The following is a 24,866-nucleotide window of genomic DNA, read 5'->3' on the forward strand; positions in this document are numbered from 1 at the left end:
GAAGCTCTTATTCCAATTTAAAAGCTAAAGTTGTGCTGAGTCATACTAACCCTGGATAACAGCAGTCTCTAAAAGCACAGGTTATCTGAAGACACCACTAACAGCCCTTACCTCCATGGTCACCTTCTATATACTCACCAGCACTGCCTTGAGGAGTCTCACACATTTCACAATAAGGTAACACTGAATTATTGATATAGGTGCAGAGACTACACGGCCAGCCCTCTACAGGAAAGGCTGGGGTGGTTGACTGGGCCTTGGCCTCCTGGACACTTTCCATGAGTGGAGTTCTGATTTGCTTGGACTGGGATGGTGTCTCTTCTGACGGACTGCAGTGGTCTTCTGAGGTGGCCAATTTCAATCTTTTAGTTTCAGGTTCAACATCACTTTCATAATCGATGATATCTCTTGCAGCTGTTTTTGTAGGGTCTGATGACACTACAGTATTTTCCTCCTGGAATCTCTTTGATTCGTCACAGGAGGTCATCAACTGTCTTTTTTTAGGTTGTGGTAAAAAAAATGATCGAATATCATGCTGTTTTTCTTTTTCGAACTAGGAAAAGCAAACAGTAGTTATCAAAGTAAGAAGCAATCTAATATGTTCTTCTTACATAAAAGAGCTTAACAAAATATTTTAATTAACCATATTGCCTTATCCTTTAAATACCATTTGGAAATGAATTCATTATGCTCTGACTCTTCATATATACATATATAAATATATATATGTAAAACATATCCATGTACTTCCTGTGTCTAACTTTTTTCTTAGCACTTATTGTGTGCCAAGCATTTAACATATATTAACTCATTTAATCCTCATGTCAGCTCATGAAGTCAATACTATTATTATTATAACATTTCAAAGGAGGAAACTGCAGCTTTAGAGAGGTAAGATAACTTGGTTAGAACAGTTATATAACAAAAATGTACTTAATACATTACCCTAAATATATGTCACGGAAAAAAGGCAATTGTGTATTCAAATATTTCAGGTCAATCAAGGACCTAAAAAAATGCTTTCACACCCAAACTATAAACACAATGTTCACACATAATCTTATTCATATGAAAATGTTTTCTTGACCAGGAAGCATCTTGACCAGGAAGCTGTTAATTAGGCTGGGTGCGGCAGCTCATGCCCATAATCCTAGCACTTTGGAAGGCTGAGATGGCAGGATTGCGTGAGCCCAGGAGTTCAAGACTAGCTTGGGCAACATGGTGAAACCCCATCGCTACGAAAAAAAAAACAAAACAAAAACAAACCCCCAAACAAAAATTAGCCAGGAGTGGTGGCATGCACCTGTAGTCCCAGCTACTCGGGGAGCTGAGATGGAAATACTGCTGGAGCCTGGGAGGTTGAGGCTACAGTGACCTGTGATTGTGCCACTGCACTTCAGCTGAGGCAACAGAGTGAGACCCTATCAAAAAAAAAAAAAAGAAAACCCGGGGGATGGAGCCAAGATGGTCGAACAGGAACAGCTCCAGTCTACAGCTCCCAGAGTGACTGAAGATGGGTGATTTCTGCATTTCCAACTGAGGTACCAGGTTCATCTCACTGGGGAGTGTCAGATAGTGGGTGCAGGACAGTGGGTGCAGTGCACTGAGTGCGAGCCGAAGCAGGGCGAGGCATCGACTCACCCGGGAAGCGCAAGGGGTCAGGGAATTTCCTTTCCTAGTCAAAGAAAGGGGTGACAGATGGCACCTGGAAAATCGGGTCACTCCCACCCTAATACTGCGCTTTTCCAATGGTCTTAGCAAACGCCACACCAGGAGATTATATCCTGCGCCTGGCTTGAAGGGTCCTACACCCACGGAGCCTTGCTCATTGCTAGCACAGCAGTCTGAAATCAAACTGCAAGGCTGCAGCGAGACTGTGGGAGGGCTGCCTGCCATTGTTGAGGCTTGAGTAGGTAAACAAAGTGGCCTGGAAGCTCGAACTGGGTGGAGCCCACCACAGCTCAAGGAGGCCTGCCTGCCTCTGTAGATGCCACCTCTAGGGGCAGGGCATAGCCAAACAAAAGGCAGCAGAAACCTCTGCAGACTTAAATGTCCCTGTCTGACAGCTTTGAAGAGAGTAGTGGTTATCCCAGCACGCAGCTGGAGATCTGAGAATGGACAGACTGCCTCCTCAAGTGGATCCCTGACCCTCGAGTAGCCTAACTGGGAGGCAGCCCCCAGTAGGGGCAGACTGACACCTCACATGGCTGGGTACTCCTCTGAGACAAAACTTCCAGAGGAATGATCAGGCAGCAACATTTGCTGTTCCCCAATATCCGCTGTTCTACAGCCTCCGCTGCTGATACCCAGGCAAACAGGGTCTGGAGTGGACCTCCAGCAAACCCCAACAGACCTGCAGCTGAGGGTCCTGACTGTTAGAAGGAAAACTAACAAACAGAAAGGACATCCACACCAAAATCCCATCTGTACGTCACCATCATCAAAGATCAAAGGTAGATAAAACCACAAAGATGGGGAAAAAACAGAGCAGAAAAACTGGAAACTCTAAAAATCAGAGTGCCTCTCCTCCTCCAAAGGAACGAGCTCCTCAACAGCAATGGAACAAAGCTGGATGGAGAATGACTTTGATGAGGTGAGAGAAGGCGGCTTCCGATGATCAAACTACTCCGAGCTAAAGGAGGAAGTACGAGCCAATGGCAAAGAAGTTAAAAACCTTGAAAAAAAATTGGACGAATGGCTAACTAGAATAACCAATGCAGAGAAGTCCTTAAAGGACCTCATGGAGCTGAAAACCACAGCACGAGAGCTACGTGATGAATGCACAAGCCTCAGTAGCCGATTCGATCAACTGGAAGAGAGAGTATCAGTGATGGAAGATCAAATGAATGAAATGAAGCGAGAAGAGAAATTTAGAGAAAAAAGAATAAAAAGAAACGAACAAAGCCTCCAAGAAATATGGGACTATGTGAAAAGACCAAATCTACATCTGATTGGTGTACCTGAAAGTGACGGGGAGAATGGAACCAAGTTGGAAAAAACTCTGCAGGATATTATCCAGGAGAACTTCCCCAATCTGGCAAGGCAGGCCAACATTCAAATTCAGGAAATACAGAGAACGCCACAAAGATACTCCTCAAGAAGAGCAACTCCAAGACACACAATTGTCAGATTCACGAAAGTTGAAATGAAGGAAAAAATGTTAAAGGCAGCCAGAGAGAAAGCTTGGGTTACCCACAAAGGGAAGCCCATCAGACTAACAGCTGATCTCTCGGCAGAAACTCTACAAGCCAGAAGAGAGTGGGGGCCAACATTCAACATTCTTAAAGAAAAGAATTTTCAACCCAGAATTTCATATCCAGCCAAATTAAGCTTCATAAGTGAAGGAGAATAAAATCCTTTACAGACAAGCAAATGCTGAGAGATTTTGTCACCACCAGGTTTGCCCTAAAAGAGCTCCTGAAGGAAGCACTAAACATGGAAAGGAACAACCGGTACCAGCCACTGCAAAAACATGCCAAATTGTAAAGACCATCAAGGCTAGGAAGAAACTGCATCAACTAACAAGCAAAATAACCAGCTAACATCATAATGACAGGATCAAATTCACACGTAACAATATTAACCTTAAATGTAAATGGGCTAAATGCTCCAATTAAAAGACACAGACTGGCAAATTGGATAAAGAGTCAAGACCCATCAGTGTGCTGTATTCAGGAAACCCATCTCACGTGCAGAGACACACATAGGCTCAAAATAAAGGAATGGAGGAAGATCTGCCAAGCAAATGGAAAACACAAAAAGGCAGGGGTTGCAATCCTAGTCTCGGATAAAACAGACTTTAAACCAACAAAGATCAAAAGCGACAAAGAAGGCCATTACATAATGGTAAAGGCATCAATTCAACAAGAAGAGCTAACTATCCTAAATATATATGCACCCAATACAGGAACACCCAGATTCATAAAGCAAGTCCTTAGAGACCTACAAAGAGACTTAGTCTCCCACACAATAATAATCGGAGACCTTAACACCCCACTGTCAACACTAGACAGATCAACAAGACAGAAAGTTAACAAGGATATCCAGGAATTGAACCCAGCTCTGCACCAAGCAGACCCAATAGACATCTATAGAACTCTCCACCCCTAATCAACAGAATATCCATTCTTTTCAGCACCACACCACATGTATTCCAAAACTGACCACATAGTTGGAAGTAAAGCACTCCTCAGCAAATGTAAAAGAACAGAAATTATAACAAACTCTCTCTCAGACCACAGTGTGCAATCAAACTAGAACTCAGGATTAAGAAACTCACTCAAAACCGCATAACTACATGGAAACTGAACAACCTGCTCCTGAATGACTACTGGGTACACAATGAAATGAAGGCAGAAATAAAGATGTTCTTTGAAACTAATGAGAACAAAGACACAACATACCAGAATCTCTGGGACACATTCAAAGCAGTGTGTAGAGGGAAATTTATAGCACTAAATGCCCACAAGAGAAAGCAGGAAAGATCTAAAATTGACACACTAACATCACAATTAAAAGAACTAGAGAAGCAAGAGCAAACAAATTCAAAAGCTAGCAGAAGGCAAGAAATAACTAAGATCAGAGTAGAACTGAAGGAAACAGAGACACAAAAAATCCTTCAAAATTTCAATGAATCCAGGAGCTGGTTTTTTCAAAAGATCAACAAAATTGATAGACCGCTAGCATGACTAATAAAGAAGAAAAGAGAGAAGAATCAAATAGACGCAATAAAAAATGATAAAGGGGAGATCACCACCGATCCCACAGAAATACAAACTACCATCAGAGAATACTATAAACACCTCTACGCAAATAAACTAGAAAATCTAGAAGAAATGGATAAATTCCTTGACAAATACACCCTCCCAAGACTAAACCAAGAAGAAGTTGAATCTCTGAATAGACCAATAACAGGCTCTGAAATTGAGGAATAATTAATAGCTTACCAACCAAAAAAAGTCCAGGACCAGATGGATTCACAGCCAAATTCTACCACAGGTAGAAGGAAGAGCTGGTACCATTCCTTCTGAAACTATTCCAATCAATAGAAAAAGAGGGAATCCTTCCTAACTCATTTTATGAGGCCAGCATCATCCTGATACCAAAGCCGGGCAGAGACACAACAAAAAAAGAGAATTTTAGACCAATATCCCTGATTAACACTGATGCAAAAATCCTCAATAAAATACTGGCAAACCGAATCCAGCAACACATCAAAAAGCTTATCCACCATGATCAAGTGGGCTTCATCCCTGGGATGCAAGGCTGGTTCAACATATGAAAATCAATAAACGTAATCCAGTATATAAACAGAACCAATGACAAAAACCACATGATTATCTCAATAGATGCAGAAAAGGCCTTTGACAAAATTCAACAACTCTTCATGCTAAAAACTCTCAATAAATTAGGTATTGATGGGACGTATCTCAAAATAATAAGAGCTATCTATGACAAACCCACAGCCGATATCACACTGAATGGGCAAAAACTGGAAGCATTCCCTTTGAAAGCTGGCACAAGACACGGATGCACTTTCTCACCACTCCTATTCAACACAGTGTTGGAAGTTCTGGCCAGGGCAATAAGGCAGGAGAAACAAATAAAGGGTGTTGAAATAGGAAAAGAGGAAGTCAAATTGTCCCTGTTTGCAGATGACATGATTTTCTATCTAGAAAACCCCACTGTCTCAGCCCAAAATCTCCTTAAGCTGATAAGCAACTTCAGCAAAGTCTCAGGATACAAAATCAATGTGCAAAAATCACAAGCATTCTTATACACCAATAACAGACAAACAGAAAGCCAAATCATGAGTGAACTCCCATTCACAATTGCTTCAAAGAGAATAAAATACCTAGGAATCCAACTTAGAAGGGACGCGAAGGACCTCTTCAAGGAGAACTACAAACCACTGCTCAAGGAAATAAAAGAGGACACAAACAAATGCAAGAACATTCCATGCTCATGGGTAGGAAGAATCAATATCGTGAAAATGGCCATACTGCCCAAGGTAATTTATAGATTCAATGCCATCCCCATCAAGCTACCAATGACTTTCTTCACAGAATTGGAAAAAAGTACTTTAAAGTTCATACGGAACCAAAAAAGAGCCCGCATTGCCAAGTCAATCCTAAGCCAAAAGAACAAAGCTGGAGGCATCGTGCTACCTGACTTCAAACTATACTACAAGGCTACAGTAACCAAAACAGCATGGTACTGGCACCAAAACAGAGATATAGATCAATGGAACAGAACAGAGCCCTCAGAAATAACGCCGCATATCTACAACTATCTGATCTTTGACAAACCTGAGAAAAACAAGCAATGGGGAAAGGATTCCCTATTTAATAAATGGTATTGGGAAAACTGGCTAGCCATATGTAGAAAGCTGAAACTGGATCCCTTCCTTACACCTTATACAAAAATTAATTCAAGATGGATTAAAGACTTAAACGTTAGACCTAAAATCATAAAAACCCTAGAACAAAACTTAGGTATTACCATTCAGGACATAGGCATGGGCAAGGACTTCATGTCTAAAATACCAAAAGCAATGGCAACAAAAGCCAAAATTGACAAATGGGATCTAATTAAACTAAAGAGCTTCTGCACAGCAAAAGAAACTACCATCAGAGTGAATAGGCAACCTACAAAATGGGAGAAAATTTTCGCAACCTACTTATCTGACAAAGGGCTAATATCCAGAATCTACAATGAACTCAAACAAATTTACAAGAAAAAAACAAACGACCCCATCAAAAAGTGGGCGAAGGATATGAACAGACACTTCTCAAAAGAAGACATTTATGCAGCCAAAAGACACATGAAAAAATGCTCATCATCACTGGCCATCAGAGAAATGCAAATCAAAACCACAATGAGATACCATCTCACACCAGTTAGAATGGCGATCATTAAAAAGTCAGGAAACAACAGGTGCTGGAGAGGATGTGGAGAAATAGGAACACTTTGACACTGTTGGTGGGACTGTAAACTAGTTCAACCCTTGTGGAAGTTAGTGTGGCGATTCCTCAGGGATCTAGAACTAGAAATACCATTTGACCCAGCCATCCCATTACTGGGTATATACCCAAAGGATTATAAAACATGCTGCTATAAAGACACATGCACACGTATGTTTATTTCGGCACTATTCACAATAGCAAAGACCTGGAACCAACCCAAATGTCCAACAATGATAGACTGGATTAAGAAAATGTGGCACATATACACCATGGAATACTATGCAGCCATAAAAAATGATGAGTTCATGTCCTTTGTAGGGACATGGATGAAGCTGGAAACCATCATTCTCAGCAAACTATCGCAAGGACAAAAAACCAAACATCCCATGTTCTCACTCATAGGTGGGAACTGAACAATGAGAACACATGGACACAGGAAGGGGAACATCACACACCAGGGCCTGTTGTGGGGTCGGGGAAGGTGGGAGGGATAGCATTAGGAGATATACCTAATGTTAAATGACGAGTTAATGGGTGCAGCACACCAACATGGCACATGTATACATATGTAACAAATCTGCACGTTGTGCACATTTACCCTAAAACTTAAAGTATAATTAAAAACAAAAAACAAAAAAACCTGTTAATTAGGACAGCTTCTTTAGTAGACACATTTTAATAATAACCTTGTTTTCAAGAAATGTATTTCTTTTGTTTAAGAACAGCTACATCATTGCATGTTTTTCATCTTTTCAATGTGTGAATCTCAGTTTCCTAATTAGAGAAAGTAGGATACCTATCTCCAGGGTTAATTAGCTACAGTTAGGGCAAATTAAAGGATTTATTTTCAGAGGTGGAGTTGGGAACTATGTTAGAAACACAGTGTGGCTGAATATATTTTCAATGATGGTCACACCAATTCTTATGTCATTTCACATGCTCTTCGTACAATGTGACACTGACATGCCTCCATTGAGAGGTGGGATCTATGTTCTTCTTCCTTGAACATGAGTAGACCTTTGTAACTGTCTCACCCAACAGAATGCAGTTAAAGTAATGCTGTGTGACTTCTCTCTTTTTTTTTGAGGCAGAGTTTCACTCTTGTCTCCCAGGCTGGAGTACAATGGCGCAGTCTCGGCTCACTGCAACCTCCGTCTTCCGAGTTCAAGTGATTCTCCTGCCTTAGCCTCCCAAAAGTAGCTGAGATTACAGGTGTTCACCACCACGCCCAGCTAATTTTTGTATTTTTAGTAGAGATGGGGTTTCATCATGTTGGCCAGGCTGGTCTTGAACTCATGACCTGAGGTGATCCACCCGCCCCGGTCCCCCAAAGCGATGGGATTACAGGTGTGAGCCACCGTGCCTGGCCAATGCTGTGTGACTTCTGAGGCTAGGTCACTGAAGGTAATATGGCTTCAACTTGGCTGGCCCTCTGTCTCTCCCTTTCTTTCTCTCTTGGGACACTTGCCTTGGGAACCTAGCCACCACTGGTGTGAGGAAACCCAGGCCACATGGAGAAATCCTGCGGTGTTCCAGTTGACAGCCCCAGAAAAGCTCCCAGGTGACAGACAGCACCAATTGCCAGACATGTGAGTGAACAAGCCTTCAGAGAAGTTTTCAGCCCCTAGCATGGGTGTCTTCCATCAAAGACCACAGTCATCATGGAGGAGACATGTCATTCCTGTTTTACCCTAGTTGAATCCTGCACCCATAGAAACTGTAAGAAATAATACATGGCTATTGTTGTCTTAAGACACTAAGTTTTGGAGCAATTTGTTATGCAGTAATAGATAACTAAGACAGACCCTGTAGATAATGATAGCAAAATACCATATATTGTAAATGATATTTTACATAATGAATATTATCTGTACTTCTTAGTGGTACTGTATAAGAAAGAATTATAAAATTCATAAAAACAGAAAGATTAGTGGTTACCAGAGGCCGGAGGGGAAGGGGAAATGGAGAGTGATTGCTACATAATTATAGACTCTCTGGGGTAATGGAAAATTTTTGGAAATACTGGTGGTGGGTGCACAACACACTGTGAATGTAATGCCACTAACTGTACACTTAAAAATGGTTAAAATGGCAAATTTTATTTACCACAGTATAAAAATTCAAAAAAAAAAAAAGGAAGCGAAAAAATACGGAAGGAAAATTTAGGCTGTTCCCATATTTGTAAAATTAAAACATGTTATCATGGGGAAAAAGCTCTCTCCCCTATTCCACTACTCCCAATAATGTAGAACTCTTATTTTGCATGGCTGTTAATTTATACATTCTCAAATACTATAAAAAGTTATCTAATTAGTTGTGAAAATATACAGAATTCAGATAAATATAAAGAATGAAATCATTAACCACAAGACACGATTTTTAAAACAATGCATAAGGGAAATTAAAGAAAGAGGGGGCCGGGCATGGTGGCTCATGCTTGTAATCCCAGCACTTTGGGAAGCTGAGGTGGGTGGATCACGACGTCAGGAGTTCGAGACCAGCCTGGCCAACACGATGAAACCCTGTCTCTACTAATACAAAAATTAGCTGGGCGTGGTGGCATGAACCTGTAGTCCCAGCTACTTGGGAGACTGAAGCAGAAGAATCGCTCGAACCTGGGAGGTGGAGGTTGCATGATCCAAGACCGCACCACTGCACTCCAGCCTGGGCGATGGAGCAAGACTCCATGTCAAAAAAAAAAAAAAAGGGTGGAGGAAATCAGAGAGATTAATAGACTGATGAAGTTTGGTGTTTTTTTAAAAAAGGTAACAGGCTGAGTACAGTGGCTCATGCCTGTAGTCCAGTACATTGAGAAGCCAGGACAGGAGGACTGTTTGATGCAAGGAGTTCGAGACCAGCCTGGGCAATATAGCAAGATCCTGTCTCTACAAAAAACAGAAAAATTAGCCAGGTATGGTGGCGTGCGCCTGTAGTCCTAGCTACTTTAGGAGGCTGAGGAAGGAGGATTGCTTGAGTCCAGGAGTCCCACACCAGTCTGGGCAACATGGCAAGACCCTGTCTCTTAAAAACAAAAAGGTAACAAAGAAACAAATAGAATTAAACATTTAAAGAAAATATTCTATTCTGTACAATAAAACAGCAAAGAGAGCTTGCAGAATTTTGAAAATACTAGCAAATGTTCAGCAAACATGAACAAATTCTATCAGCTATTTCTAGTTAAACCATACTGTTTTTCTGATAGAGGTAAACTTTCTGTCCTTGCCTGTCTAGAAATGAGTTGATTTTGTCCTCATCTTTATTCAGTAGTTTTGCTGGGCATACGATTCTCCTTGAATCCTTCCTTTTTGAGACAGGGTCTTCCTCTGTCACCCAGGTTAGAGTGTAGTGGTGCAATTACAGCTCATTGGAGTCTTGACCTCCTGGATTCAAGTGATCCTCCCACCTCAGCTTCCCAAGTAGCTGGGACTGCAGGAGCATGCCACCATGCCTGGCTAATTTTTGTATTTTTTTGTAGAGACTGAGTTTCAACATGTTGCCCAGGCTGGTCTTGAACTGTTGAGCTCAAGTAATCCACCTGTCTTGGCCTCCCAAAGTGGTGGAATTACAGGCGTGAGCCACCGTGCCTGACCTCTCAAATCCTTAAAGGCATTGTTCTGTTTCTTCCAACATCTGTTGTTGCTGAAAATGTTGTTCCTTGGTAGGCTGCACATTTTTGCTTTCTTTTAGGGCTCTTCAGGAAATTTTATTTCTGGTGTTTTAAAATTTAACAGTGATTTACCTCTATATAGTCTATATTTATATGCCTTTAAAAATTCTGCTCAGCACCTAAGATACCTTATTAATTTTGAATACTATTATCTTTAGCTCTTGAAAATTTCTATTATTCTTTGATAGTTCCTTCCTCTTAATTTTCTCTTTTTCTGGCATTCCTATTAGTAGAATGTTAGACTTATACATTCATGTCTTACCTTTTACTGTAATATTTTCCTTCTTTTTGTCTTTTTACCCTGTAAACTCTTAGTTTTCCTCTACTTATCTTTCAACCCTTCTATAGAATCATTTTAGTTTGGCAAGCATATTTTTAACATCTAAAAGTTCCTTGTTATTCTCTGTTCTTTTTTTTTTTTTACCATATTCTCATTTTATTTTTATGGGCAATATAATCTCAAATCTAAAACTACTACTTAAGAGTTTTTTAAAAATTATCTTCAGGATCAATTTGTGTATTAGTTTACTTTTGTTTACCTTTTTCATGCTATAGATTTGCTCTTCAAATGTCTAATGACACTTGATCGTCCCTTCCTTGAGGGATGAATGGGGAATGGGAGAGTTTCCTGGGAACTCAGGACACATGGGGCTAGCAACAAGAAGATCTGATGGGACATGCTGATTGAACATGAGGGGTAAGGAAGATGCAGGGGCCTAGAGTAAGCTTCAGACTCCTAGATTTTTGACTTGTAACATGGTAGGGATGATATTTTCAGTTACTGCAATAGAAAATACAGAAAGATAAATAGGTTCATTAGCAGACCAAAAAAGAAGAGCTAAGGAAACAAGTTCACTTTTAGAAATGTACGAGAACTAGTGGTACTGGGGTACAGGATTCCAGGAAGCAGGTTTGGAGTCCATAAGAGAGACAACTGAGGCCAGGCGCGGTGGCTCACACCTGTAATCCCAGAACTTTGGGAGGGTAAGGTGGGCGAATCACTTGAGGTCAGGAGTTCCAGACCAGCCTAGCCAACATGGTCAAACCCCAGCTCTACAAAAAATACAAAAAGTAGCTGGGCATCGTGCGCACGCCTGTAATTCCAGCTTCTTGGGAGGCTGAGGCATGAGAATCACTTGAACTCAGGAAGCAGAGGTTGCAGCGAGCCGACTTTTGCCTCTGAACTCCAGCCTGGGTGACAGAGTGAGACTCTGTCTCCAGAAAAAAAGAGAGACAATTGGATTTAGGTATCAGAGAACAATCATGGACATGCAGGTGGATAAAATCATAAAAGTGGATGTCATGCCACATAGAGGTAGTTCAATAAAGTAAGAAAAGGTAAAAAGGACAGAAAACAAGGGAACAAAATTAATGGTTGAATGAGTAAAAGATATCCAGAAGAAAACTCAAGCAAAAAATCAGGAGGGTAATGGCTTTAGTGTGTGTTTCAGTTTCCCATTCATTATAGTAGACACTCAGTAGGTACTTTCTTTTTTAATTTTTTTTTTAAAGAGATGGGGTCTCAGTGTTACTCAGGCGGGGCTCAAACTCCTAGGGCACAAGCAATCCTCCTGCTCAGCCTACTAAGTAGCTGGAACCTACAGGCACACCACTGCACCTGGCTTTCGGTAGGTACTTTCAATCAGATCAACTTGTGTCCTTCCGTCCTGGGAAGTTTTCTTAAATTATTTTTTTCTTCCTCTATTTCATCTTTCTAGACCCCCTTCTGAACAGATTATTTAATTTTCTTCATTTTTTCTATATCTTTGTTCTACTTCTGGGTAATTTCTTCATTATCCTCCTTTCTTTCCTTATTTAATTATTAATTTCTGGTATTATTTTTTAATACAGTTTTAAGCTCTAAGAGCTTGTTGTGTTCTCTGATTTTTCCTTTTTCTTATTCTTGTTTCATGAGCACAATATTTTTACTTATCTGTGTCTACTGATGGTAGTTTTTTGTTTTGTTTTTACATTTTCTTCAGCTCATTACATTGTTTCTTTTGTATCTCATTCTTGGCTTACATGTTTGTTTTGGTTTCTGTTTTTCACATGAGAGATGGCCTTCTGTTATCCACTGGTATTTAATAAGATGCTAAAATGCCATCAGGAGTTCCACATGGGAGACTTCACTGTAGGGTCATCACAGACTCTTTTATGATCTCCTTCAGTCTCCACAAGTTTTTGCTTGGTCTAGTCAGTTTCTCCACAGATGACACAATGTTAGCTACCACGGAGCTGGTCAGAGAAAGGTGCTAAAGAGGCTGGGCGCGGTGGCTCACGCCTGTAATCCCAGCACTTTGGGAGGCCGAGGTGTGTGGATCATGAGGTCAGGATTTCAAGATCAGTCTGGCCAAGATGGTGAAACCCCGTCTCTACTAAAAATACAAAAATCAGCCATGCATAGCGTCGGTGCCTGTAATCCCAGCTACTCAGGAGGCTGAGGCAGGGAACTCGGCAGGCAGAGGTTGCAGTGACCCGAGATCGCGCCACTGCACTCCAGCCTGGGCGACAGAGTGAGACTCCTTCTAAAAGAAATAATAATAAAAAAAATTACCATTAATTAAGGAATCTTTCTTAATCTGCTTGTTTTCAATTTAATGCCTTAACCATACCCTCAACCACCTCTCTTCCTATACTTAAAAAAACTTTTTTTTTCTTTCTGAAGCAGGGTCTCACTTTGTCACCAAGGCTGGAGTGCAGTGGTGTGATCACAGCTCACTGCAGTCTTAGCCTTCTGAGCTCAAGAGATGCTCTTGCCTCAGCCTCCTGAGTAGCTGGGACTACAGGTGCATGCTGCCATGTCTGGTTAATTTTTGTTGTTACTGTTTAGACAATGGTCTCCCTATGTTGCCTGGGCTGGTCTTGAACTCCTGGGCTCAAGCGATCCTTCTGCCTTAGCTTCCCAAAGTGCTGGAATTAAAAGCATGAGCCACCATGCCTGGCCTTAAATTTTTTTTTTTAATAAGAGCAAATAAAACAAACTGATGTCAGCGTAGCTATATATATAAAATATATAATAGTCCACTGTCATCTACACTGAATAATGTTTAAATAATACTTGAATCTTTTGTCCTATTCTATATTTTAAAGAATCTGTTTATTTAATGACTTATGTCTCCATTTCCCCACCAAAAAAAAAAAAAAAAAATTTGCAACATTTGTTAAAACAAAAGGAACCTTCCCAACAACAAAACAGAACAACAAAGAAGGCCAAACGTGGTGGCTCATGCCTGTAATCCAAGCACTTTGGAAGTCCAAGGCGGGCAGATCACTTGATCTGGCCAAACAGATCAAACCAGCCTGGACAACATATCAAAACCCCATCTCTACTAAAAACACAAAAATTAGCTAGGCGTTGGGGCTCACGCCTGTAATCTCAGCATTTTGGGAGGCCAAGGCGGGCAGATCACTTGAGGTCAGGAGTTCGAAACCAGCCTGGCCAACATGGTGAAACCCTGTCTCTACTGAAAATACAAAAAAATTAGTCGTGCGTGGTGGTGGGTGCCTATAATCCCAGCTACTCGGGAGGCTGACGCACGAGAATCACATGAACCCAGGAAGTGGAGGTTGCAGTGAGCTGAGATTGCACCATTGCACTCCAGCCTGGGTGACAGAGCATACTCCATCTCAAAAATAAATACATAAATAAATAAATAAACACAATTAAAGAAGCCTCCCCGCAAAAAAAGAATTCTCAGGGCCTTCAAATACCAGCTTTACAGTTGATCTTCTTAATTAAGCTATTTAATTAAGCTATTTTAAAAATAACTTATTTTACTATTTAAGCAATGACTTATTTTGGGAAAATAGCATTTGAGAATTCTCATTATGTGCTGAAGGCAGGCTGAGAGGTAAGGTTAGCAGTGACTGACAGTAATGAGAAACTGATGCATACTTCTGCCATTATGGTAGTTTATGAACAGTGCATAGGAGTAATCAGTACAGGTGATGTTCTAAAACAGAACATTCCACTTGGGTAACAAAATTGAGGCTTTAGTACATAAAATCCAGAAAACAAGGGAAAGGATAGAAAGGAAATCATTTCAATAATATTGTGAACCAAAAGATACTCTTAAGAATACAATGTTAGCAAAAGGAGAGGGCAAGATTAGCAACGACTATGGCTAATGTTATGATGGCTAAACTGAACAATGACGAATGCTGTCACAGGAAGTAAACCTTACAAGTTAGGGTCCTGGCCACAGGGCTGCCATAAGCTGGAAGGCCTAAAAGGAGTAAGGATTTCCTATGAGGTAATCAGTGAGAAACCTGATCCATGTCATCAATTGTGCTTTCTGATTGTAGCCTCTGGGCAATCAGCAGGAAGTTGGTTGATGAGGTCTCTTTGACATTTAGCAGCTATGACTAATAGAAAAACAAGTGAGAAAATCTCTTTGACATATTCTAAAGATAATTATACCTGCTGGATGGAAACAAAGAGGGTCTCCTGGTTTACTGAAAATGATTTTTTGTTTTGTTTTTTGAGGCAGAATCTCACTCTGTTGCCCAGGTTGGAGTGAAGTGGCACAATCTTGGCTCACTGCAACCTCCGCCTCCCTGGTTCAAGTGATTCTCGTGCCTCAGTCTCCTGAGTAGCTGGGACTACAAGCATGTGCCACCATGCCTGGCTAATTTTTTGTATTTTTAGTAGAGACAGGGGCTGGGTGCTGTGGCTCACGCCTGTAATCCCAGCACTTCGGGAGGCTGAGGCAGGCGGATCACCTGAGGTCGGGAGTTCAAGAGCAGACTGACCAACACGGAGAAACCCCATCTCTACTAAAAATACAAAAATAGCCTGGCATGGTGGCACATGCCTGTAATCCCAGCTACTTGGGAGGCTGAGGCAGGAGAATCGCTTGAACCTGGGAGGCAGAGGTTATGGTAAGCCGAGATCGCGTCATTGCACTTCAGCCTGGGCAACGAGATTGAAACTCCGTCTCGAAAAAAAAAAAAAAAAAAAGAGACAGGGTTTCACCATGATAAACATGTGAAGGTGGACTTGTGGTTTTAATAGCTCCATTTCTTTTCTTTTTTTTTTTATTTTTTTTTTGAGACAGGGTCTTGCTCTGTTGCTCAGGCTGGAGTGCAATGGTGTGATCTCAGCTCACTGCAACTTCCGCCTCCCAGGTTCAAGCCATTCTCCTGCCTCAGCCTCCCAAGCAGCTGGGATTACAGGTGCCCACCACCATGCCCAGCTAATTTTTTGTATTTTTAGTAGAGACGGGGTCTCACCATGTGCCAGGCTGGTCTCGAACTCTTGACCTCAGGTGATCCGCCTGTCTCGGCCTCCCAAAGTGCTGGGCTTACAGGCGTGAGCCACTGTGCCAGGACTAATAGCTTCATTTCTTTCCTTAATTTTCTGCACGAAAAGAGGGACTGAGAATTCATATGTGAATATACACATGGGTGGTGACACTCCCTTCAAGGAGAAACAAATACATGAAGTCTTTTACATACTTCATAAGAATCCCTCTGGCCTCTTTGAAATAATAATTTTTATAAACTGAAGAATGCTGGCACAGAGTAACCCCTGTGCAGGCATGAAATGTGCTAGCTGAGCTCATCTGTCTGTCACTGTAACTGGAGTTTGGATAGTTTCTCATAAGACGGCAAATGACAAGTAGAGTCACACAATCAAAAAGAGGGAAACTGTTGATAAGGTAAGTAGAAGTAAATACATGGATTTGAATGGCTAGGAAATTACTATATTGGCAGGACCCAAAGGTCACATAGGTCAGTTTAAAACAAAACACATTATCCTTGATTTTTTTTTTTCTTTTTTTTTTTTTTGAGACGGAGTCTCACTCTATCGCCCAGGCTGCAGTGCAATGGCACAATCTCGGCTCACTGCAAAACCTCCACCTCCTGGGTTCAGGCGAATCCTGCCTCAGCCTCCCAAGTAGCTGGGATTACAGGTGCCCACCACCATGCCTGGCTAATTTTTTGTGTTTTTAGTAAAGATGGGGTTTCACCATGTTGGCCAGGCTGGTCTCGAACTCCTGACCTCAGGTGATCCACCCACCTCAGCCTCCCAAAGTGCTGGGATTACAGGTGTGAGCCACCGTGCCCGGCCATCCTTGATGTTTTGAGACAGAGACATATCACCATCAACTCATGGAGACTCAAGCAGGTATTGGGAACATGTCTGGTTTATAAAAGAAGAAGGTGACCTTAAACAAGATACTAATTTGTAGATACAGATATCAAATATAAATATGCTTCTAATGACTTTTCTGTTGTCCTTTTTTGTTAATTTTTCATAAAGTGTTCTCTTTTAGTAGAGCTGGCAACACTGCTACAGCTGTTAGTAGATTCACTGATTAAAGCATTTGGGAAAAACGTAGAAATAATTGCAAACAGAATGCTTCCCAAAAAAATGCATATTTTCCAAAAATGTTAGATTCATCAATAACATGACTCCCTGCTCCTTAGAGAAGGAAGAGTGATCTAAGCCTACAGTAATTTTTATCACAAAGCTTATGAGAAAAATATAATTATAACAACACGCCCATGTCATAAGGAAAATGGAAGATAGAAGAACATATTCCTCTCTTCAGTTATACAGCTGAAACTCAGTTATTATGTTCCTGTCTTTTGTTGAATATTGTTTTTGAAAAACAAAAGAAAAATACTGCTTTTGGTGAGAAGTGCTGGGAATACAAACTGCAAAATGCTTAAGATGGCAAAATGTATGTTTTTATCTGAAAAGTTCAGAGTCCTAATCTATTTGCCCTGTTTTTCACCACAGCAAACTACCGGTCTTTACAGACAAATCCCCTGGCTATGATGATAGGATTAAAAGTCAGTTATTAGAACTGAAGGAGAGGGAAAAAAAAATCTAGTAAAACTCATAAAAAATAAAGCACTTCAAAGCTTGGTGCTATTCCAGGGAAGCACAGGCTACCAACAAAAGCACTGATGTCAAGTTTAATAGACTTTGATCAAAGGGCAGCTCTGGTAGGAACCATTACTGCCTCATGTCATTTGGCTCCTGTTCCTAAAAATATTAATAAACCTATTTAACAAATGGGTGATTGGGACATCATGCTGGTCTCTTGAACCACAGAGAATTGATGATTGGAACTGGAACTAAAAAGCCCTCGTGAGCATTTGTAAACAAGCCAACAAGAGTCTGTTTTCAAAGGAGATAGAGTGACACAAGAAGGGTTTTAATCATCTAACTGAAAAAAATAGATTTAAATTACTCTAAGAAAGAAATGACTGTTTTTTTTTTTCAGATTTTCCAAAATGTTCATTCCCATACAGCTAAATAAAATACTGATAATATCCACTCTTGGGCACAACTACTAGTGTTTCTCTGCAGGTAGAGAGAAAACAAAACAAAACACACAAAATAAAACACATTTTGATTTTTTTAAAAACCCAAAGTAGTAAAAAAGAAAACGTTATTACTTATTATTATTATTTTTTTAGAGACATGGTCTTAGCCAGGTGCAGTGTTGTATGAAGTGGGAGGTTAGACTCCTGTACATATCCCTAGGAAAGAGGCTGAATGCAGGTGGATGAACAGCAACAGCCTGCAGGCCCCATTTCCACGGCAACTCACTTCCATGGCACCTCTAAAATTCCAGTCAGCTACCAGAAGCGGCATTGCACCTCCCTAAGAAGGAGGTCCTGAGGGGAGGGGCTAGTCGCCATGTTTGCTGTTTAGGCACCTTAGCTGTTCCAGTCTTCCAGCTTTGGAAAGTCCAAGTGGAGGGAGTGTGGAGGGTGGAAGGGATCCCCCAGCACAGCACAGCTGCTCTACCAAAACGTGGCCAGACTGCTTTTTTTAAGTGAGTCCCCAATCCCATTCCTCCTCACTGGACAGAACCTCCCAACCAGGTCACCAGCTACCTCCTTCAGGTGCCTTTGGACCAGCAACAGGCCTGTACCTCCCTGGGATGAAGCTCCTAGAGGGTGGGATAGGCTGCCATCTTTGCTGTTTCAGACTTCACTGGTGATACCTCTAGGTACTGGAAAATCTGAGGTGACCAGGGACTGGAGGGGCCCTCAGCTACTTCAGTAGCCCTACAGAAAACTGGTCAGACTGTTACATGGGTGCCCATTCCCATATCTGCTCATTGGGTAGGTCCTCCAAGCCTGGGGCTCTAGCCATCACCCACCAGAGCTATGGAGCCAGTAGCTGCTTGGCAACTCCCTGTACAGAGCCTCCAGGCCCAAAAGTATAAAAGTCCTGGGAGACAACATAGGCAATACCATTCTGGACAAAGGAATGAGCAAAGTTCTCATGACAACACCAAAAGCAATCTTAACAAAAGCAACAGTTGACAAGTGGGATCTAATTAAACTTAAGAGCTTCTGCACAGCAAAATAAACTATCAACAGAGTAAACAGACAACCTACAGAAAGGAATAAAGTATTTGCAAACTATGCATCTGACAAAGGTCTAATATCCAGCATCTATAAGAAACTTAAACAAATTTACAAGAGAAAAACAAAAAATTCCATTAAAAAGTGGGCAAAGGGCCCGGCATGGTGGCTCATGGCTATAATCTCAGCACTATGGGAAGCCGAGATGGGTGGATCACCTGAGGTCAGTAGTTTGAGACTAGCCTGGCCAAAATTGTGAAAGCCTATCTTTACAAAAACTACAAAAATTAGCTGAGCATGGTGGCGTGCACCTGTAGTACCAGCTACTCGGGAGGTTGAGGCATGCAACTTGCTTGAACCTGGGAGCCGAAGGCTGCAGTGAGCCAAGATTGCACCATCACACTCCAGCCTGGGTGAGAAAGCGAGACTCTGTCTCAACAACAACAACAAAAAAAAGTAGGCAAAGGAAATGAACAGACACTTCTCAAAAGAAGACATACATGCGGCCAACAAATATATGAAGAAAAGTTCAATATTACTGATCACTAGAGAAATGCAAATCAAAACCACAGTGAGATATCATCTCACACCAGTTAGAATGGCTATTAAAAAGTGAAAAAAATAACAGAGGTGGGCAAGGTTGCAGAGAAAAGGGAACACATACACTGTTGGTGGGAGTGTAAATTAGTTCAACTATTGTGGAAAGCAGTATGGCAGTTCTTCAAAGGGCTAAAAGCAGAACTACCATTCAAACCAGCAATCCCATTACTGGGCATACACCCAGAGGAATAGAAATCATTCTACCATAAAGACACATGCACAGGAATGTTCACTGTAGCACTATTCGCAGTAGCAAAGACATGGAATCAACAGAAATGCATGTCAATGACAGGTTAAATGAAGAAAAAGTGGTACTTATACGCCATGGAATACCATTTAGCCATAAAAAAGAATGATATAATGTCTTTTGTGGGAACATAGATGGAGCTGGAGGCTATTATCCTTAGCAAACTAATGCAAGAACAGAAAACCAAATACCACATGTTCTCACTTATAAGTGTGATATGGTTTGGCTGTGTCCCCACCCAAATCTCAACTGAATTGTACCTCACAGAATTCCCACATGTTGTGGGAGGGACTCAGGGGAAGGTAATTGAATCATGGGGGCCAGTTTTTCCTGCGCTAGTCTAGCGATAGCGAGTAAGTCTCATGAGATCTGATGGGTTTATCACAGGTTTCCGCTTTTGCTTCCTTCTCATTTTCTCTTGCCACTGCCATATAAAGAAGTGCCTTTCGCTGCCTGCTGTTGATTCTGAGGCCTCCCCAGCCATGTGGAACTTTAAGTCAAATTAAATCTCTTTTTCTGCCCAGTCTCAAGTATGCTTTTATCTGCAGCATGAAAATGGACTAATACAGTAAACTGGTACCAGTAGAGTGGGGCGTTGCTGACAAGATACCTGAAAATGTGGAAGCAACTTTGGAACTGGGTAACAGGGAGACTGGAACAGTTTGAAGGGCTTAGAAAAAGACGGGAAAATGTGGGAAAGTTTAGAAATTCCTAGAGACTTGTTGAATGGCTGTGCCCAAAATGCTGATAGCAATATGGACAATAAAATCCAGGCTGAGGTGGTCTCAGATGAGGATGAGGAATTTGCTGGGAACTGGAGCAACAGTGACTCTTGTTAGGTTTCAGCAGAGACTGGCGGCATTTTGCCTCTACCCTAGAGATTTGTGGAACTTTGAACTTGAAAGAGATGATTTAGGGTATCTGACAGAAGAAATTTCTAAGGAGCAAAGCATTTAAGAGGTGACTTGGGTGCTGTTAAAGGCATTCAGTTTTATAAGGGAAGCAGAGCATAGAAGTTTGGAAAATTTGCAGCCTATGTGACAGAAAAGAAAACTTCTTGGGAGAAATTCAAGCTGGCTGCAGAAATTTGCATAAGTAGCAAGGAGCCTAATGTTAATCCCCAAGACCATGGGGAAAATGTCTCTAGGCCATGTCACAGACCTTCATGGTAGCCCCTCCCGTCACAGGCCAGGAGGCCCAGGAGGAAAAAGTGGTTTCGTGGGCCAGGTCCAGGGTTCCTGTGCTGCGTGCAGCCTAGGGACTTGGTTCCCTGCATCCCAGCTGTTCCAGCCATGGCTGAAAGGGGCCAATGTACAGCTTGGGGTGTGGCTTAAGAGGGTGGAAACCCCAAGACTTGGCAGCTTCCATGTGATGTTGAGCCTATGGGTGCACAGAAGTCAAGAATTGAAGTTTGGGAACCTCCACCTGGATTTCAGGAGATGTATGGAAACGACTGGATGCCTAGGCAAGTTTGCTGCAGGGGTGGGGCCCTCATGGAGAGCCTCTGCTAGGGCAGTGCGGAAGGGAAATGTGGGGTTGCAGCCCTCACACAGAGTCCCTACTAGGGCACTGCCTAGTGGAGCTGTGAAAAGAGGGCCACCTGTCCTCCAGACCCCAGAATGGTAGATCCACTGACAGCTTGTACCATGCTCCTGGAAAAGCCATAGACACTCAATGCCAGCCTGCGAAAGCAGCCGTGAGGGAGGCTGTACCCTACAAAGCCACAGGGGCAGTACTGCCCAGGACCATGGGAACCTACCTTTTGCATCAGTGTGACCTGGATGTAAGACCTGGAGTTGAAGGAGATCATTTTGGAGCTTTAAAATTTGACTGCCTCACTCGATTTCAGACTTGCATGGGCCCTGTATCCCCTTTGTTTTGGCCAATTTCTTCCATTTGGAACAGCTATATTTAACCTGTACCCCCATTGTATCTAGGAAGTAACTAGCTTGCTTTTGATTTTACAGGCTCATAGGCAGAAGGGACTTGCCTTGTCTCAGATGAGACTTTGGACTGTGGACTTCTGGGTTAATGCTGAAATGAGTTAAGATGTTGAGGGACTTTTGGGAAAGCATAATTGGTTTTGAAATGTAAGGACATGAGATTTGGAGGGGCCAGGGGCGGAATGATATAGTTTGGCTGTGTCCCCACCCAAATCTCAACTTGAATTGTATCTCCCAGAATTCCCATGTGTTGTGGGAGGGACACAGGGGTAGGTAATTGAATTATGGGGGCCAGTCTTCCCTGCGCTATTCTTGTGATAGTGAATAAGTCTCGTGAGACCCAATGGTTTTATCAGGGGTTTCCACTTTTGCTTCCTTCTCATTTTCTCTTGCCGCCACCATGTAAGAAGTGCCTTTCACCTCCTGCCATAATTCTGAGGCCTTCTCAGCCATGTGGAACTGTGATTCCAATTAAACCTCTTTTTCCACTGGGCACGGTGGCTCACACCTGTAATCCCAGCACTTTGGGAGGCTGAGGTGGGTGGATCACAAGGTCAGGAGTTTGAGGCCAGCCTGGCCAACATGGTGAAACCTCGTCTCTACCAAAAATACAAAAATTAGCTGGGTGTGGTGGTGCGTGCCTGTAGTCCCAGCTACTTGGGAGGCTGAGGCAGGAGAATTGCTTGAACCCAGGAGGCGGAGGCTGCATTGAGCCTAGATCATGCCACTGCACTCCAGCCTGGCAACAGAGCAGGACTCCGTCTCAAAAAAACAAAAGAAACAAACAAAAAAACCCCTTTTTCTTCCCAGTCTCGGGTATGTCTTTATCAGCAGCATAAATGGACTAATACAAAATGGGAGCTAAATAATAAGAACTTATGAACACAAAAAAGGAAACAACAGATACTAGGGTCTACTTGAGAGGGGAGGTTGCATGAAGGAGGAGAGCAGAAAAGATAACTATTGGGTACTGGGCTTAATACCTGGGTGATGAAATAATATGTACAACAAACCCCTGTGACATGTTTACCTATGTGTCACTTTCCCATGTGCCCCCAAACCTAAAATAAAAGTTAAAAAATATAAAGAAAATATTAAGAAGATTATTTTGTAGAAAAAAATCCCATGACATCCAAAGTAGTATATGCAAATGTCTTTGGGAATGGCTGTCTCTTCCAATAAGGACAATGAGAATTTATAGCAAAATTCACATAACATACAGATGATAAGAATGTAACTCAGGGGGTTAAATTAATCCACTTATGTCTAGTGTGTACCTATGTACCATTATTTCTCTTTAAGCTCTAGGGCTGAGCTCCAAATGACTCTTGGACAACAGCTGAGGTTCAGAGACACCTCAAACTCAAGATGTCCTGAGTGAACCCTTCACCTCTGTCCTGAAGCCAGCTCCTCTTCTACCACCACAATCTTTTGGCTCTTCACTGCTCATCCAAATTAACTATAAAGTCCTCTGCATGGAAATCTCCAGTTTTAGACTAAATTAGATCTCTTTCCATTGTTTCAACTTGTCCTCTCTTTATCTACCTGCATGCTGTTGGCTGTGGTGTTTTCCTTAAGTGCCTGCTTCAATCCCTTCTACTCTTTTTGCACTGCTGCTATTAGACAGGATTCCACTCAGGTCTCATTTTATTGATTCTACTGCTGAAATGTCTGGCATTTTTTGCCTCTCTATTGTCACTACCACTATTAGGAATTCAGGGTGGTTATAGTGCCTCAAATCGCCTCTAGGAATCCTTGACAAAGGAGCTTTATACATACCAATAGCCTCATGAATAAAAAGGAACTGGCTTTATTAATAGACCTTTAAGTGCCTGATAGTACCAAAGTAAAATTCTGGTAAAAGGTATACTGAAGAACCCAGCTAGAACCCAAGGTCAAAAGTAGACTTCCTAACTTGTCAGCACAGATCTAGCGGCAGAGGAGGTGGTAGGGCCTGCCAATGCAGGCTTATTTGCTTTGCTCACAGTGGAAGCAGAAAGCAAAGGAGAGGCATGCCTCTTGGGGGAACAGTAACTCACCTACCTTGAACTGTGACCCAACCAAGTTCTCAGGCTCTAAAAAATCAGGGGGAGAAAGCCTGGACAGGGAGTGGAGAGAGAGAGAGATCCCTTCACCATAGGCTGAAACTAGATGGGAGACTATACTGTGCTTTGCTTAACAACGGAGATACAGACACATTCCGAGAAATCTATCTTTAGGTGATTTTGCAGTTGTACCAACATCATAGAGTGTACTTTACAAACCTAGATGGTATAGCATACTATACACCTAGACTACCTGGTATAGCCTATTACTCCTAGACTATAAACCTGTACAGCAGTTACAGTACTGAATACTATAGGTAACTGTATCACATGGTGAGTATTTGTATATCTAAACATAGAAAGGGTAATACATTGTGCTACCATGTTACTACGGCTACAACCTCACCAGGTGATAGGAACTTTTCAGCTCCATTATAACCTTATGAGACTTCCATTGTATATGTGATCGTAGTTGACCAAAACATCATTATGTGGTGTATGACTGTAATCCATTCCCCAAGTAGCACTGCCTCCAAGAACTTCTGTCTCTTCACCCTTCCATTTGTTTTCCACACTACCATTAGGACTATCTTTTGAAGACAGAAATCTGATCATGTTATTTATCTGCTTAAAAACATCTCATGACACTACATACTTCCAGAATCAGGTCTCACTTTTTGGCATGGCAAGTGTGAGTTCCTCTCCAACTGGTTACTGCCAAAGTTTTAGGCTTCCTCTCCTTCAACTCACTTCTCATATTTGTGTAGATTTTGCATTCTTAGAACAATTAATATTCGTTCATATCTCTGTGCTTTTAGGCATGCTTTTGGTGTTCCCTCTGCCTGAAATTGGACCTACTGCCTCTGAATTCATCCTTCAAAATCCAGCTCAGATATTTCCTAATGGAAACTTTCTCAAATGCTCCAGGTAGTTATTTATTCTGTCCTGTGTTCCCAGAGCCTGGCTTACATGTCTCTATTTTCATATTTATCATATTGCATTAAAATGATTTGTTTACAATTGTTTTTTCCTAACTAAAGAGTAAGCCCCAAAACAAAGTTAGCT

The 24,866-nt window shown here is 41.8% G+C and overlaps 2 protein-coding genes across 20 annotated transcripts in view; one reads left to right on the plus strand and one right to left on the minus strand.

The window, feature by feature from the left end:
* The window catches only part of RAB3GAP1 (RAB3 GTPase activating protein catalytic subunit 1), a 199,230-nt gene extending 174,416 nt beyond the window's left edge, over positions 1-24,814 (plus strand). For both annotated transcript variants that reach the window (XR_008522745.2, XR_008522746.2), the window contains exon 29: positions 24,620-24,814. The gene's annotated coding sequence lies outside the window, so the exon portion shown is untranslated. The remainder of the gene's footprint in view (positions 1-24,619) is intronic.
* Positions 1-24,866, minus strand: part of ZRANB3 (zinc finger RANBP2-type containing 3) — a 332,321-nt gene that overhangs the window by 33,992 nt on the left and 273,463 nt on the right. For all 18 annotated transcript variants that reach the window (XM_054549318.1, XM_054549309.2, XM_054549308.2 and 15 more), the window contains one exon: positions 139-553. In XM_054549318.1, the coding sequence (XP_054405293.1) occupies positions 139-553 (415 nt within the window). The remainder of the gene's footprint in view (positions 1-138; positions 554-24,866) is intronic.

The sequence above is a fragment of the Pongo abelii genome, chromosome 11 (assembly GCF_028885655.2).
Source record: "Pongo abelii isolate AG06213 chromosome 11, NHGRI_mPonAbe1-v2.0_pri, whole genome shotgun sequence".
Taxonomy (NCBI): Eukaryota; Metazoa; Chordata; class Mammalia; order Primates; family Hominidae; genus Pongo; species Pongo abelii.